This window comes from Saccostrea cucullata, unplaced genomic scaffold (genome assembly GCF_032062105.1).
Source record: "Saccostrea cucullata isolate Sc308-1 unplaced genomic scaffold, CSIRO_AGI_Scuc_v1 ctg954, whole genome shotgun sequence".
NCBI lineage: Eukaryota > Metazoa > Mollusca > Bivalvia > Ostreida > Ostreidae > Saccostrea > Saccostrea cuccullata.
This window is the reverse complement of record NW_026923524.1, coordinates 4672-22756: the sequence shown is the minus strand read 5'-3', so window position 1 is coordinate 22756 and position 18085 is coordinate 4672. Positions and strand designations below refer to the sequence as shown.

Sequence of the window (18085 nt, the reverse complement as noted above, 5' to 3'; positions counted from 1 at the left end):
TAAAAATCATTAAATCGTAGAAATATAATATGAGCTTAGATGAATTTAAACTATAAGGAATGACTTTTTCTAGAATCAATGGCATAACTTTTTGTAAAACAAATCCGTTAATTATCTCAAAATGAAATAAAAAATCACCAGACATTTGAACATCCATGTAACAGCCTTGCTAATAGAATCCTGTGATGTGGTAAATTAGATCATGGTTTATCACAGAGTTGTGATACCAAATGAAATCTTCTGTGAACACTGACTTAAAGTTTTTATGTACAAAAAAGTCAATGTATTTTATGTGTTTTTCGGCAATAAACTGAAACTGTTAAAAAATGTCCTCAGTGGGCCAGCAAATAATTAACTGTATAAAAAAAAATTAAAGAGAAAATTTACTCTTCTGCATACATATACCTGTGCAATAAGCAAAGAAACACAATTGTTATAATAATTCCATAGCTCAAATGAATATACATGTTTCAAATTCGAACAATTATTAAAAATCAGGTAATAAAATCTGAAATTTGTTTCATTTTTGGATACTTTACTAGAAAAGACGTTAATGGCAACATAACAGCAAAGCTTTGTGATAAACGTGATGGTTTTAACTTTTCAATTTTTTAATCGTCAACCTTCCTTACTTATGCAACATATACATCTACCTTTATCACCTGCACATACAAGGTTTATATCTCTCAGTTGATTCGATACGCAAAAGCATGTTCTACGTATGAACAATGTCTTAAACGAGGTGAATCACTGAAAAACAAGTTAATGAAACAAGAATACGAACAGTCTTGTTTTAAGTCATCATTTTGTTAGTGCTTAGGTCGATACCATGAACTTGTCAACTGATACAATTTATCATTAAGTCAAATGCTGACTAACGTTTTTCATACTTATTGTTAGACATTTTTTTACTCAGAAATTTGTCTATAGAATCTTGTTATTTCCCGATAAAGACAAGGAGCACACGGAGTTTGTGATCAATCGGCAGGAGACGCTCACTCCTCCATGGCACATGATCCCACCTCTATGTTCTAGAGGTCCTTGTTAGCTCTGCTCTAACTTGATTTGTTTTGTTTGAAAGGACTTCTAAGTTTTACAGTCTGTTAGTTATTATCTCCATACGTTTCATTTAACTGTTTAAACATTTAATGGAACATAACTTTTTTGAAAACAAATCTTAAATTGATTGATTAGTGTTTCACGACAAGTCGGCAGTATTTCAGATATATATTGTACATACGAATCTTCTATATATAAGGTAAAAGGGTTTCTAAAGGACACTGCCAATCGTATTTAAAAAGAGAGGTTTTCTAGGAACTATAAAATCCCCAATTACCCCAAGAATGAAATTTCCAAATCCTTTTTGCACATCTACAGTAGAACATCAATTATATTCTAAAAGATGAAAACACCTCATGGATGTAGTATCTTGGCAGTACAAACACTGATTTTACATACCAAGGAAATATAACTTAAGCAAACCAATACTCTTTGTACAGAAAAATGATGGTCATTGGCCTCATGCTTCTGATAGACAAATGAATGTAGAATTGTATGACTTCTAAACAGTTTGTAAATTGCGATGCTTCCGCTGTGCCAACATCCTGAGATGTCTACTGGTTCTGATAAATGCTAAGAATCATTTCAATGATAACAAAATATGGCCCTACTTTCTTATACACTATCATTGCAGTGCTGATATTTTGTTTGGAGGGCATAAATAAAAACAAGACATGGTATGATGGATCTAAAGGAGTTTGGAGATAGGACGAATAAATATTTACAGAATTGATTATATAAACATTCACTGTACCCTTAATGAGTACATTTCGTTGTAGAGCGGATCAATGATTTTCAACTCTTTGAAGTAACAGCTAGTTTTTTTATGCCAAAATGAAATAGGAAGTTAACGAACTGTTTTCAGGTTCAAAGTATATTTAAACAATGCGAATAAGCAGAGCAAACCTGAACCTCCAAAAACATCAGTTGTAAGACCAGGTGCCTATAAAGCAGTAAGCATCCCTGTTGACCAGTCATTCCCAGCGCCTTGTTATAAAATGTAGAATTTTTATGTGTACTACTTGAATATGCAGCCCAAAACTACAGGTGGCAGGCCTCATGTTATATTCTGCTGAATATGAAGCAGAATTATTCAATTTATTCAATCATTTTACATTCATATGATGCAGAATTTGTTCAAAATCTTAAACGTAAAAATAACACTTGCTGTGGCCTTCAACTCAACATTTAGATATATCGATGACGTAATGTCAATTAACAATTGTTATTTCCATTCTTATGTCGATACGATATATCACAGTGAGCTTGAAATAAAAGATATCACTGAGCCTGACATATCTGATTCATATTATACGTATATTTTGGTTATTTGACTTGAAAAAGACGTTAATGTTAATCTAACAACCAAGCTCTATGATAAGCTTGATGACTTGAACTTTTCGATCGTCAACTTCCCTTACTTATACAACAATATCTTCATCACCTGCATACGGAGTTTATATATACCTCAGTTGATTCGATACGAAAGAACATGCTCTACTATGTACAATTTCTAAAACAGGTAAATTATTGTAAGATACAATGACATCGTCAGCGAATACAATTTATCATTGAGTCAAACGCTGACTGGCGTTTTTCATACTAATTGTTAGTCCATTATTTACACACTGAATTGACCACGGATATTTCCGATTGTGGACTTTTTTGAGCTTGAATGCTGTTCGTTATCTTCCTATATTTTATGAAAGAAGAAGTTTCCTGCTGTGGACCTCAATTCAAGGTTAAAATATATCGACTTCTTTTTGTCAATTTTCACTTCTTTTGATTTAATGTATCCTTTTGAACTCCAAATAAAAAAGATGCCACAGAAACTCACACATCATTATCTTCTCTTATTCATGTAGAAATATGACATTAGCAACTGCATATAAAGTTTATGTCTCTCAGCTGATTGCTACACAAGAGCAGGCTTTACATGTACACTGTATGTATGAACAATTTCTAAAACGAGGCAAGCTATTATAGCTTTTGAAAAATAAGTTGATGAAACAAAAATATCAGAGGTCTCATTTAAAGTCATCATTTTGCATATCCTATGGCTGATGCATTTTGCAAATTCTATGCTAGACACAACGACTTGTGAGCAAATACAACGTATCCTCTATCTAGTCGAATGTTGACTGACGTTTTTCATAGAAATTGTTAGGATATTATTTTCACACTTCATTGGCTATTGATAAATATTTCCGTTTGCCCGATAATGGCAAGGAGTACACAGCCTTGAAATCGATAGGGGATACTTGTTCTTCATGGCACCTGATCCCAGCTCTCTTGTTTAAAAGGTACCAGTTTGATTATACTGTGTGTTATCAGCATATTTCCATATTTCGTGAAAGACTATAAGTCTATTGTTGCTTATGGGACTATAAAAAAAATTGTTGAAAACTTTGAATTTAAGGGCGTTATAAGGTAGTCTGTCCTTTTCAGTCTACTACTGAAAACGCATTAAATAAATGAAGAAAAGAATTTTTTAAAGAAATCGTCAACATTAATTCTACGTATATCTATACATGTAACAGGTGCAAGGAACTTCTGTCAAAGTTTTCTTTTGGAAGGCCATTACGATAAATAGATGATCAAGTTTAAAGTAAACGAGATTCCACTTGACATTTTCATATCCTCGGCCCATTAAAGAGTCTGGGGCAGGGAAATTAACTCCACGCACGAGATTTAGCAGTAAAACACACAAATCCTGATAGGATTGTAAGATTAACGATCTTCACGCTGCACTGAACCTTTAACAAGTTATACCTGTTTGTGCAAAGGTAAAAAGCTTTGATGTTTTCGCCGCCGTTGAAAAATGAGACGAATAGCAAATGCAACATCGGTGAATTTCAAGACCTGTGTTAAAATATAGTTGCAATTTTTCTTCAATGAAAAAGAAATTTTCGAACCGTTGGTGTTAGTACGAAAAGTTTACTTCATCTTGAAATCTAGCCGAAGGTTAAAGTTAATCATCTCAAATTAATCTCCTTAGTTAAAAAAAATTAACATGTCTTATCTAGTCTGTAAATTGCATCAAAATGACATTCAACATCATAGAATTTCTTTCGAGCAGGAATGCATTTTCGTTAAAAATGAATGTCTAAAATAAACCCTTAGTTTACACAGAGTAATGATGAAATTACGATGTAGTGCAGGCCAATTTAACTTCAGATAAGATTTAGGTAGATACGGAAGCTAGATCTGAAAGTAGGTAGTTTGCCGTTACGGTAACCTTTGAACTTAGCAAAAATCTACACAGTGTACAGTGGTATTGCGTTACTCATATTTTAACCCGAGTGAGTCGGCTGAGGACTTTATTTGTTTAAACGGACGTCGATTATACTTTTTTAGTTTTAAGTCATGAAATTGTCTCAAGCTGTTGGATAAGGATTTTTAAAATTGAATTCAACAAAACGAACTTGTTGCAGTTAAGGTGGATGTATTCAAATCAATTTCCTCTTGTCGGTTGAAATGAAGTAGGGCACCAAAAGGATCCTCATTCCGAGATAATTTCTTTTATTGTTCATATCACGGACAAAACGAGGTGTTATTATTTAATTTTTGGATATAATGAAGAACATGGGATATTCCTACTCTTGTGTCTTAATAGTGACATTTTTAACTGTTGTGAAAGCAACTTATTACAAAACACAACTTCAGAATTTACGAACTAGACCAGTATATTATCCTTACAGAGCGTTTTCAACAAACAGGTAATGTTTATCATTAAATTTTAATTGATATGACAATTACATGTGATATACTAATCTTGTTCTTTTTATTCGTTTTTTAATAATAAAAATATAAATTTAAACTGAGCACCATTCATATTTTTTTTCGCACTGTGTGAGCTTATCGCAAAAAACTGCGAGTCTGAGATTCTGAAGCTTATTTGTTTATATCAGGCGGTTTTTGACCCACCTGATGTGTGCTTGTTATAAATTCGAGGATTCCTATCGCTCAATTTGAATTTTATAGATTTACTGTGTGAAAAGCAAGAAAGCCAATATTGCTTATCGTTTAATTAAACAAAATTAGCTTAGCGAATCTGGTCTTAAGAATAGATAAATTAAGCATGTCGAATGAAACCCAGTCTCTTATCTCAAGCTAAAACATTTTTATTGCCCTAAATCCTTAAGGAATTCCTTATCTTCACAAAGAATTGTTATATTCTCTTTCTTACGTAACCGAACTTCCAATCATGTTTTGTACGTTTGCAAACTCTTATTTCAAATTTATTAAATCATACAAAAATCCATTAATATTTCATGCAGAAATCTGATAATTCATAAATTGATTCAGTTTAACCTAATATGTATACTTTGAATTAGATGCAACCCGAAACATTTGTAGAACAAATGTTAACAACTAAAATGTCATTCATAATCCACCCTTTGAAGTTGCTGTACAATTTTGAATTGTGTTGTCTTTGTTCTAAAATGTTATCGTATTTCCATAAACGTCTCAGTGATATGTCTTTTAAACCTGAAGTAAGCAGTTTTCTTCTATTTGCGATGTGGACCTTTTATTTCGTTGTATTATCGATATCGTGTGATTCCAACATTAAGGGTGATCAAATTGTAATTATGAAAAGACAGTCTTCTTAATTGATATCTCATCCTTTTAAAAAACCGAAATCCTGCACGTGTCGTCCCTCTACTTGAAATGGTAGCCTAAAACAGAGTTTTAGCTGGTACCATCGGGTATATAGCGGTTTTATGATGCTTCTAAGGAATTTTACAGGTGATCAGGAAGCTTCAAAGAAAATCGTCAAGGAATCATTGACCTAGTGCCGAACATTAACCAATTTGTGCGCCATTGACGAAAAATTGTGCAAGTCTTTTCTGTTCCAGCAGACAACACAAACAAAGCGCGTAATTGAACATGAACAAGCACTCAAGGGCTGCTGAATTTAATTTGGAACACATATTGCAGGAATTATATATATATAAATTTCCAATTTTCTCTAAAGAGCCCTATGTTTACTCTATCCTGTTATGTTTTCTTGCAGACTTAAATTTTTCCCGCAAATTTTCTCTGTCTGTCGGTTTTTATTCGGTTTTGATGTTAAGGTTTATATTTAGCTGTACTGAATTCTTGACGGAAATCTGATTTTTGCTGAGGTAGACAAAGGATAGATAATCAAAGAATCTTTCGCCTTTAGGATATATTATTATGTAGTGTATCTAGGAAACAGAAAGTAAAAACACACATCGTGCTGAGAACTCATTTCCGATAACACTGCAATAGAAAAGCAGAGTTCATTACTCACATTCTTCGGTTTCTATAACAACGATAAATCATTCAAAATGCTTCACACGCTGTAATTTTTCAAATGAATTCTAATTAACCTTTTCACCACTTTTTACTCCTACAAATTTCTGAAGAAGCAGCTTTTACTTTAACATTTTCGAACTCTCTTTAATTGTTTGAGTGTTTCTGTCTGTTTTTAGAACGAGGTCCACTTTTGAGCCGTAAATTCGATTTCTGGAAGATTTCAATTAAATATAAAACCGATGAATCACGCGCTCTTCAGAATCATTTGGAGGGCAATTTTGTGCTACATGTGTTCAAGCTCAGAAAAACTTCAACACTTTATCAAAGCCTTGTTCGGTGATAGCAATGGTATATATAAAGCAAGTTTCTTTCTTATACGTGAACACGGTTCTTGTATAGCTAATTTTAAGTTTAGTTCACCTTTGTTTTAATCTTAATACTACTAAAATGGCCAGAGCACTTGAAACGACCCACTAATGCTTCCACCAAGATTTTTGTCGTATTTGTTAAACAATGAACAAATTGTGGAATGGGAAATATATTACAATAAACAATGTCCACAGTAGACCAATATAAATAAAATTTTAGTACTTTATAAAGTACACTAGTTGATTTCAAGTACAATTTACAATTAACAACATATATCGTAATAAAGTTTCCCACGAATATTTCTTCTTGTACAAAAAAAAAAAACATAATTAATTAACATAATTTGTTGCAATTTTTTTATTGATAATGTTTCTTTCAGCAACAGTAATTCTATCAGCAGTAACAGTAACTACTGCAGTAAATCTATTGTCACATATCAATCCAAATGGTGTTGGGACCAGTAAGTATGGCCGCTTGGTTTCCCCCATTGTCAAGGCAACTGCGCAATCTTATGCTTTCTTTGTATAGACAGATGACGTCATTTCCTATGACGATGGGCATGGCTATTATACTCACGAAACGAACCCTTTCTTATCATCCTCTAAACAAGATTAATGAAGCATGATATTTATTTTAATTAAACTTCCTCGACTTTGCAGTATCTTTGCTGAATAGAATGTTGGGTCTTATGAAAATAGACATCAGATGAGCAAATAAATATGACTTCATTGTTGTTTATTTCGCAAAAAGAATAGATTTAGATAGGTATTTGAGATAAAATAACTCAATGTAAATGAATGTTGTGAAATTCATAGAAATATAAAAATCTATTAATTAGCATTCGATGTAGATTGGATTATGAATGATCGCATGGTTTGACATTTTTCATGATCAGTTTTTGCTTATATAATTATGATTATAACTATTTTGACAATTTTAAAAATATGGCGTTTGTGTTTCGATTACTTCATGATCAAAAAATCTCTCTTAAGGATTTTGTAAACTAAATATTCATGTATGGTTTATTTTGTAAACACAGATTACAACGTCAATGGGTACTCAAGAGACAACCTATAACACAAACAGTTAAAGAATGTTGTCCGGGATATGAGGGCAGAAATTGTGAAAAACGCAAGTATTCATTATTAATTTGAAAACAAAAACTGCAGAAAAAATTTGGTACAGTATTTTATGATTTCAGAATTAAATTTAACGTTTTCAATGAATATGCATGAAGCACATATAATCTATATAGATCTACGAGCTTCAATAGCAAAAAATAACAAAACAAAAAAAATACTAGTAATAACCTGTTTTATGTTAAAACTTTACTGGCAGACCAAGGCAACATAGCTGCTATGTTTATTTCCAAAATTCATAACAGAAGACATGTTAAGTGTAAAAATCTTGTCATTTATTTAAATGACGAAAAATGAAATCCATTTATAAAAACAATTACCAAAGAATTTGGCTGGTAGACATACCAGAATCATGGAAAGCTTGACCAGAAATGCAGTTCAATAAATGATTACAAAACAGTGGTCTCCCAGCCACAATATTGTTACAACGTACAGATGTGATAATGCGGTAAAATACAACATCAAACTTTATTGGACACAAAAGTGGTGCATAAAAAGTGCCATCAACCCAACGGGTTGAAGCACCACTCAAGATGTTGCCTTGGTAAAACCTCACATATGAAATAAAATGTTAAATTGTTAAAAACAAATGGTTGGTATTAAGCTACATGTAATGAACATCGTGCACATACAAACAGATTATTTACTCAAAACGTTCATGGGCAAAATTCGATCATATGCTTTTTTGTTCACAAAAATTTCGCGGCAGCACTCCGAGTAAACAAGAAGTATGTAAATAGGATGTCTTGCGCGGCAATCTGATTGGCTGAAAACAGCTAAGGCCTTGACAAAATTTATGGACTCGGTAAAACTTGGTCACTTGAAGAACCGGGTTTACAAATTAAGGTTTTGTAAAATAACAAAAAGATAAACACATTGACATCCACAAAAATACATACATGAAATTTTTAACATAAATCGCTTTATTTGAAAATAAACCTTACTTTTTAAAATCGTTTTTCATGTGTTTCGTTTTTTATATGAACAGATTTAAGAAATTTTCTCCCAGTAAATTGAAAATATATTTTATTTTCAGTTTGTTTTACATGTGATCAGTATCACAAATTAACCAAACAAGTATCAGTGTTAGAACGAGAAATACGAAATCGAGGCAACACAACTGTAAGTTTTAGTTTGTCCATGAATAAAATCGTATTTTTTTAATACAACTTACATGCACATTTATGTTTTATGCATCAAAATTCATTAATTTTTTTTACTTGTAGACTATAATAACTGGAAGAGGAGAAAAAGGTGAGCGTGGATTAACAGGTCCTCCCGGACCACGTGGTCCACAAGGTGAACCAGGATTGGTTGGATTACCGGGTCAAAAAGGTGACCCTGGGGTAGCAGGTCTGTATTGAATACGTACTTAAATCACACGGTTAGGGTGTTAAGAAAAGAAATCTTTCACCTAAAAGCTATATTTTTCAAAGCCTCAGAGTAACAAATTGCGCTTGAAAGCAGGATGAGAGAAAAGACCATCAAATGATAACTGCAATATATTTACTGGTAGATTGTATTTCTATAAAATTGGAAAAGGACAAAATCACACCCTTATAATTAGAGCAATATACGGTGAACACTTTCTCTGTAAGAAGATTTTTATCGGGTTTTCAATGTCCCTTTATTTGTAAAACCGAAAAAAGTATCATGCATTAATTGACTTTGTTATTAAATCAATTTTACTGTAGGGACGTAATTCAAACTAACTGAACATAATAATGAGTGCGTTATCATTATCTAATGCCCTGTTCACACGGAGAGTTTAATTCGCAGTAAATTAATGCGAAGTAAACTAATTCGAATCAAACTAATACGAATTAAATTGCGTTCACACGACAGCTAATGCGAAGTAAAGTAATTCGAATTAAAATTTTACTTCTGCAGCCCGGCGTCAGCACGGCTATTATGACGTCATTTGCAAATCACGTCACCTTATGCAGAAGCAGATCCATTTGACATAATGGCAAAGTGTCTGTATACACATTTTAATGATTAACCAAATTCTCTTTAGTTTTTCACTCAAAAATAGCACAAGTACTTATAGCTGACCACCGACAAGTGGCATCTGACTAAATTTTGCCATTACGCATGCGTCAGAATTTAATTCGAATTAGCTTCGCTTAGCGTTCACACGCAGTAAACTAATTCGAATTAAACTAATTCGCATTAAATTCTCCGTGTGAACGCTAAGCGAAGCTAATTCGCAGTAACTCTACGTTTAATTCGAATTAAACTCTCCGTGTGAACAGGGCATTAAATTCATTCGTCAGATGACGATGTCGAATTTATACTAAGCCTGAATACACGAGAGAATTTGCAGTTTTTGTAGCACTGTATCTTTCAATCAAGTTGCAAAAAAACAGCCCACCTGGCAGGTGTTGAAAAGTGCCCATTCTGGTGGTGGTCCCGCAATCATTTCATTTTATTTTATGCATTGCAATATGTGGTCTGGCAAATTGCATAACGATGGCTCCTGAAATATTTTTTAAAAGTTAATTAAGAAATAAAACACTTTATCTTATCGTGTATATTTCAGGTCCACCGGGATTTACAGGTGAAAGAGGAAATGACGGATTACCAGGAGAACCAGGGAGACCTGGAAGAAAAGGAGACCCCGGCCCGATGGGTGCCAGCGGTCCCCCGGGACTGCCAGGTTTGGATGGTACAAGGGGCCCTCCAGGGGTGCCAGGTGAAAAAGGTGCCAAGGGGGACCCTGCTGGTGATGGAATTACTGGTGTGTTTTAATTTTTTTTATTTGAAAATACAGTCTTAATCTACCATAAAAACAAAAAAAATGGTCTTTTTTCATTTTCGATAAAGATATTCATCATTTAGTTAATTTTCTTATTGCATTTACGTTTTTGTGTTTTTTTAATGATCCTGATGTTTTAGTATCAGTAAATGAAATTTGTGGTTGAATTTCTTGCATATTTGAGATTTTTATATCAGTTTCGTTCTTTTTTTTTTCTTTTCAAATTTTGTATAGTTACGCTTTATTCTGATATATAAAGCATCATTTACCAGTAGCAAATTAAATTCTTACTACTCATTTCCTTAATTTTTACTTTTTTCAGTTGATCAATATACGTTCCTAGTAGAAAAAATTGATGTAAGTAAACTTAAAACATATTTCAAGTGGTTGTTTTCAATACATCTTGAATCAGCTAAAACCTAAGAAGGGTATATCAGGGTATAATTTTTTTATTTAATTTTTATATCATAAACATATTCCTTATAATTCAGCCTTCTCATTTAAGAATTTAGAAAACAAGAATGGATTACCCGGTAGAGACGGTCCCCCGGGTCCGCCTGGACCCCCGGGGCCTGAGGGGTTACAAGGCAGACCGGGAACCCCTGGAGTGAAAGGAGAACCAGGGGACATAGGATTACCCGGAGAAAGAGGCCCACAGGGTAATAGGCTAAAAGTAATCAACGGACTAAATTATTAACTACATGTACTAATGCCATTTGAAATTGTTCTTCATGATGCCACGGTGAGTTCATTTTTGTAGGGGCTGATGGACTTCCCGGAACACCTGGAAGAAATGGACAACCTGGTCCAAAAGGCGAGCGAGGGGACTCAGGATTGCCTGGTGCCCCAGGACCCATGGGTCCCGCAGGAAAAGCAGGACTTACCGGTGAACCCGGCCGTCCCGGTAACCCAGGATTACCCGGTCCCCCGGGCGAGAAAGGGGAGATTTCACAATTTCCTATTTCAGGTTTGTTAACAGTTTTTATGATCTGAGAATTAAAACTGTTGTATCTGAAAAGGAGAGAGAACACAATTCAACTGTATTGGTTTTACCTGCAAACAATGTTTTTTTTTCTAGAATTGTAATTTGTCATGGAGTTAGACAACTGCAAACTGCAAATCGATGCAATTGAGTAATAATTTATAATACTTGGCTACATGTATGTATTACTTACTAATCTGTGTACACAAAGTCGACATATACAACCATTTTATATTTGTTCAGATTTTGTTTTTGGCGATTGCTTCCCTTCAGTTGCCAAAACAATACCATGATTCAAAATGGCGTCAATTTTTAAAACAACTTCCAACTACACTATACATAGACATTAATTTTATGGATTGATGTACAATTATGGATATTTTTTCTTCAGTTGCTGAATATAAACTTTTGGTAAACCGCGTTGAGGTAAGCGATTTTATGAGTGATAATACATGTAAAAAGCAGCACCTCTTTGAATAACTCAGGTTGAAACAACTATTTACTCCGATAATATATAGAGCTCAAGATAATTGTAATTTTTGTATTTTTTTAACAGAAGTTGTAGATTCAAATGAGACAAAGTAGTTGCTTATAATATACAGTGAAACTATCCCTATATACATGTATTTTGTGTACATGAATAAAAGATCCCTTACATAAAGAAAAAATACGGAAATTATCGAACAATTCTTTGTTTCTTCTATGCTACATTTTCCCCCTCGATTTTCAGGAACTAGAGAAAACAGTAGCAATATGTTGTGCTCCATCAACTACGCCTTTAATTACTACAACACAATTTCGTAAGTATAAACTACCCAAATCTGATTAAAAGTGCAGAGCTTTGCGCTATGTAGAGATCTGAGCTTTGCGCTAATGTAGAGATCTGTATTTTAATCAGATTGGAACTACCCCACACCATTACCTACAGACCTTTGTTAATTCTGAAGTAAATATTTTGAAACACTCATTTTCAAATTGATGCTTTAACTATTAAATCCATTCATCGATGGTTTACAAGACATTGTCTATATGTTATGATATCTTAATTTTTAACAATAAAGAATACACTTGTAGTTTATTTGTAATAATGTCTTTGAAAGCATTTGAAAAATAATTTTTCTTAAAGGCTTGTTTTAAATTACATGAAGGAAAGTTCTTGCCACCATTTTAATAATTAAAAAAGTGAGTATTTACCTCTTACAGAGTGTGCAGCAGACCAGCATCTATGTGGAGGCACTAATCCTAGATGTATTCCCTCGCAATTTGTATGTGACGGTCTGGCCGATTGTGACGACCAGTCAGACGAATCGCCAGATCTCTGTGGTCAGTTTTTTCACCTTAAATTTTAAAAATAAATAAATTCGTGACTGACGAAAATGTGTTTATGGAGTTCGAAATATAGCCGTCAAAACTTTAAACATAACGACGTTACAAAAAAGATCAACCGTGTCTGTTCATAGATTTATATATGCAATGATAAACTGCTAGAAAAATTGGCTGAAAATTTTTTTTGAATTGTTATACTAAAGAAGCTTCGAGCTTCAGTCATAAAAAGCCATGTTCCTTGACAATTGAAACGTTAGGAAAAAAAAATACAAAGTATCACATAGGTGGCATACACTGTAGATTTTGCGCAGTGATCAATGTAGGGCTACATGACGTCATTCTCTAAATTCTAACATTGAATTTTCTATAAACGTGTTGCTCCGAAGTGCTTGTTCTACGTCTTTCACTACGTAAACGTTATGATTTTTTTTAAAAAAATGCAATATGTCCATTTCAGGTAAAACTCGACCGACTTGTCCAGAAGGATTGTTTGCTTGTAACAACGGTCAATGCGTAAGATCAGACGCCAAATGTAACGGTACACCGGAATGTGCAGATCGTAGTGACGAAGCCGACTGCGGTAAGGAAGACAAATACTTACATGTGTGCAAAAAAAAGACTTTGTTGACGTTTTTCTTCAAGTACTAAGGCAGCTTATTCTCAATAACTAAGTAAATTCAATTTCGTGAAGAAGTATTTCGTCACATAAATGCTGGCATTGCAGTTTTATTTGAAAGCAGACACACCAAAGCTGCATTCATTTGGCCAGATAATTCATTCGCAACTCGTTTATCCTTTTTCACTTTCATTGATTGATTTCATTTCAAAGGTTTTTTTTTTATTTATTCAAGTGAAGCTTTGCTTAGACACTCAACTGAATTTAAAATTATTCCATATTTCAGATGATGACATTGAAATAAGTGGGGATAATGTAAACAGAGGTGACATACCTAAAAAATAATCCACGAAGGTTTATCACTTCACCTTGCCGCACTCCACGATTGTTGTTTCTGAGTGAAAGTTCTGCACAACACTGCCAACTATGGAGATATATTGACACTTTTTGTTGATTTTTTTTTACAACACCTTAATTTAATTACTTTATGTATACATATATATTTGACTGTGTTAAAACTAGTTTATTTGTAATATATTACTGGATTTTTAACAGGAATATTTTTTACTTTATGTAATTTAAGAATTTTTAAGAAAATATTATATTTATAAATTAATTACAATAAAATTGTAATAGTTCTAATATATTTTAACAATTTATCATGTGTCAACATGTCCAAGGGGTGTACAAGGAAAGCTTGAGGAAAGTTGAAATCCATTGCAAAAGAAGTATATGTACATGATCATCATGTTCAATTTCCATCATTTGATCACACAAGTTCTACCTCCATAGTTGGTAATTTCACTTCACTTGGTGCATGATTTCATACTTTTTCTTCAATTTTTTGCAAAGTTACATATGTGTATTTAATCTAAATTAAAATATACGAGGGTTGTTCGAAAATTTTTGAGATATTGTGAATATTTTGCTTTCTAATAAACGTATTTCGGTGAATTTTTGCATATACGTTTGACATACACTAAAAATTAATAAAAGCAAAAAATATATTACAAATATTAAATATTTTCTGTACAATGATATATAAATGCGTCAATAGTAGAGGTACCCGGAACAGTCACAAAATCAGATATTGAAAATATGTAACATCAACGTTCTAACTCTTCGTGGACCTATAATAAGAGCGAAAATTACTCAGTTTATGTGTATAATTTTTCAATTTCAAATTCATGTTGTGCAACTTTGTTACAATTTTGATCAGAAATACGGAGATCATAAAAAAATTAAGTGCGGGAGAGAAATCTGCTGAGAACGAAAAAATGGATTTTGACGTCAAGAGCGGAGCAGCCAGCAAACCTTTAATTTTGTAATATGCTTTGTAAAACACTTTTCCAGACTAAACGACCTGCTAAAACAATAACAACGAGAAAAAATATTGTGATAGGGTTTGTTATTTCATTGGTATATTACATTTTTTTTACAATTAGTTTATCCAGAGTAAAACCAAAAGCTCCGGACGACCATCAGTTATTAATATCTTTACGGTATTGATATCGTTGACCCGCGTTGCATAAATCGGCACTGCATGATTCTAAGTCATCCTTTGCCACAAATGAAAATTTTACATTGGGGTAGCAGTAGTATATATTTAAAAAAAATATTTTAAGAAAAGAGAATGATTTTTGTAATGTTATACATGTAATAACAAACTTTAAGAAGGAAATATGAAACTATCGTTTTACATGAGAAACCATCTCTGGCTGACGTGACGTTAAATGACGTAGCGTTGCTGCTCCGGGTCGATAGAAATATGCATGTTTATCATCTCACCAAAACTTTTATTATTATCATGGGAATTAAAAATTTTGCGGAAGTGTTTTATTCGTTCTTTCTAAAATGTTGATGAATTTTCATGAAATGATCTCCGTCCTTTATGGAGTAAATGTAATTGTCTCAATAATTTCCGAACAGCCCTCGTATGTCCAGATTGCATGAATTGAATCTGATAGCTCTGTGAAATATAAGAAGATAGATATGTTTGTTTTAAACTTTTAGACTCTTTTAATAGATATTTCCCATACTAGTGAGGTATGTTGCCTCTGATTTCTCTTTCTAAAACCACGTATATTTTTGAGAACACCTTTAGTATACAAAAAATGAAAACGAATCATCAGAACTGGTACATGTTTACATGTTCAATTATGGTATATTTAGTTACTCATGAAATTTAATACAATGAACCATATAGCTAAATATACCTCTGATAATTACGTTTATGTAGAGGGGCACTTAAAATTTTGCAAAACCGTCTATAAATTTAATGTTAAAAAATCAAAACAGAAGGAATGGATTGTTTTTTCCATTAAAATTGTATTTTTATTTCCATCTATGTACAATTTATTTGTCTGTGTTAACCGTGACGTTATGATTTATGAATTATTTTCAAATTGTCAGTTTAGCAAAAGAATGGATATATTTGAAGAGTACATGTATATAATTTACCATAAAATCTTGTTATATTTTCATGTCTTATAAAAAATGATTGTTTAAAACTACTTTTACCCTACCGCGTGCATAAATCACTCCAATCTGGGCACCATTACTTCAAAATTTAAATGATCAAAAGATGCATGGCGACAGTGAACAGTATAAGAATTTTAAAGTACGCTGAATTTTTTGTGCAAACAGTTTGTCACATGCATTCTGAAAAATACATATACAAGTGTTCGTAAGGTAACATGGAAAATTGTTCGCCTGAGAAAACCGTTGTTGAACTTGGCTCTGCCTGGGTTAAAAATGGCTTTCGCAGTGGTAACAATTTTACATGTAAAACCATTTGATGATTTAATTTTTTAGTATTCCGAATTCTTAGCTAATATCTTATTCACAATAATATTTATGCCTACTGTCATCTGTAATTATTTATAGTTAATATTAATACCGATGAAATGCTAATAAACCTATATGTACATGTAAATGTGTGAAATTATTTTGTGAATCAAAGAAATATATGCTAACGAAACACTGCACTGTACACTGTCGATAACATTAATACGAAATTCTATTTTGAACAGAATCGTTTGTGCATCCTGCGCATTACAAGTACAAGTATAAAGGCAGCCACCTCGAACAATAATGAACAGAAATGCAATTTCTTTGATTATCTGTAAGAGCATTTTGAATGCATTTTTTTTTAAATGAATACATTAATCTAAAAGCAGAATAACACAACCAATAGGCTCGACTGTTTATGAAATGAATGGATAATAAATACATGTACAAGTACTCGCCTTCCAGAAATATTTCCGGAAAATTCATTGGTGTTTGAAGTTATTGGAAAGGAAGTCACAAAGACAGGAGAAGATGCTGATGCGCCTGCGCCAAAAATAAATAAAACAGAATTTGGCTTAATTGGACAACGATTTGAATTGAAGGAAAAGGAAGGAAGTATATCGGGGTCCGTATCCAACAACGAAAATTTAAAAGAGACTACGAACAGAGACAGTCTTGTTGAATTACTGCTCGATATGCCTCCGCCTCCTCCATTGCCTTCTAGAGGAGAATTACGAGACCGGTTATTGGCGCATGTGCAAAATTTTTCAGAGTGTCCTGAATGTAGAAACTTGGCTTTAGAGTTTTATCGCAACAATAGTATGAACACAAAGGAAGAAGAACCCCAACTAGGAGTCAATCGTTTGCAGTCTGATAGGATTGAACCAAAGCAATTCGTTATTGAAAACTCAGGGGTCGGAAATGCAGGGACCATGTTTATTATTCTTACCCTTTTGTTCTTTCAATTTGTTATAACAAAATATTGCTGAGTCATATGGTTTGAAACCTTTTTTTTAATTATTATTTTCTGTTTTGAATTATTGTCTATAAATGTACATGTATTATATAAGAAAATTAAAACGGAGAAAGACAGTCATCTTCTATGATGTGAAAGATTAAAATCAAATTAAGAAAGTATACTACTTAAAAATGTGAATACTCGTATTATTATCAGGCAATAAAACTATACATATATTTGAACACACAAATCACTTATAAGTCGTTCTAACTGGGCACAGATTGACTCTTGTTTGAATTTTCATTATTTTCACTATTTATCTTTGAGAAAGAATAATTTGTATCTTTCTTTAAAATATATATATATACATTTATATGCAGTATGAAGTAAGTTTATAGGTCCCTGATATAAGCTACAAAATGTTGTAAAACACACATCATTGTAAATACACTGTACATGTACAAGTTGAAATCATCTTAATGATTTTGAGGAATAAAGATTACAAAAAAAATAATTCTAGATGTTGTTCATTGACATCTCATTCTTAAAACAATTCAAAAATGTTTTGACTTTCCTTTTTCAAGTGAAATGATTGTTTCCAAGGGACTCTAACTTTAATACAAACATTAATCTCTCGCTAGATTATAATCAGAGTTATCTCCTCTGTAGCAGATAGTTGTGCAATATTTATATACATGATATACACTTACCAAACGTCGGGTGAGCCGTGGCTTGGTGGGTTAAGATTGAATCTTCGACTGAGACGAAAGCAGCTAGATCTACCCCATGTTCATGAGCTTCTGTT

General features: G+C 32.8%; 1 protein-coding gene across 2 annotated transcripts; it reads left to right on the top strand.

Annotated features, from left to right (window-relative positions):
* Positions 1 to 4477: 4477 nt before the first annotated feature.
* Positions 4478 to 17765, top strand: LOC134264228 (uncharacterized). 2 transcript variants are annotated; one of them, XM_062746527.1, is made up of 15 exons: positions 4478 to 4778; positions 7091 to 7171; positions 7751 to 7842; positions 8887 to 8972; positions 9077 to 9203; positions 10393 to 10590; positions 10931 to 10965; positions 11114 to 11267; positions 11369 to 11575; positions 11982 to 12016; positions 12321 to 12390; positions 12794 to 12913; positions 13374 to 13496; positions 13819 to 13857; positions 16788 to 17765. In XM_062746527.1, exons 1-15 carry the CDS (start codon positions 4636 to 4638, stop codon positions 17309 to 17311), a joined length of 2034 nt encoding a protein of 677 aa, XP_062602511.1. In that variant the 5' UTR covers positions 4478 to 4635; the 3' UTR covers positions 17312 to 17765. The 2 variants fall into 2 exon arrangements, with proteins under 2 accessions (XP_062602511.1, XP_062602512.1); XM_062746528.1 differs by lacking the exon at positions 7091 to 7171.
* Positions 17766 to 18085: the final 320 nt, after the last annotated feature.

What these genes read in the sequence shown, in the direction of transcription:
- LOC134264228 (XM_062746527.1), top strand. Translation starts at nt 4,636, where the DNA reads ATGAAGAACATGGGATATTCCTACTCTTGTGTCTTAATAGTGACATTT. An exon ending in AGGTGACCCTGGGGTAGCAG is followed by an intron (nt 9,204 to 10,392) that starts GTCTGTATTGAA and finishes TGTATATTTCAG; the next exon opens with GTCCACCGGGATTTACAGGT. An exon ending in TTTTGGTAAACCGCGTTGAG is followed by an intron (nt 12,017 to 12,320) that starts GTAAGCGATTTT and finishes CTCGATTTTCAG; the next exon opens with GAACTAGAGAAAACAGTAGC.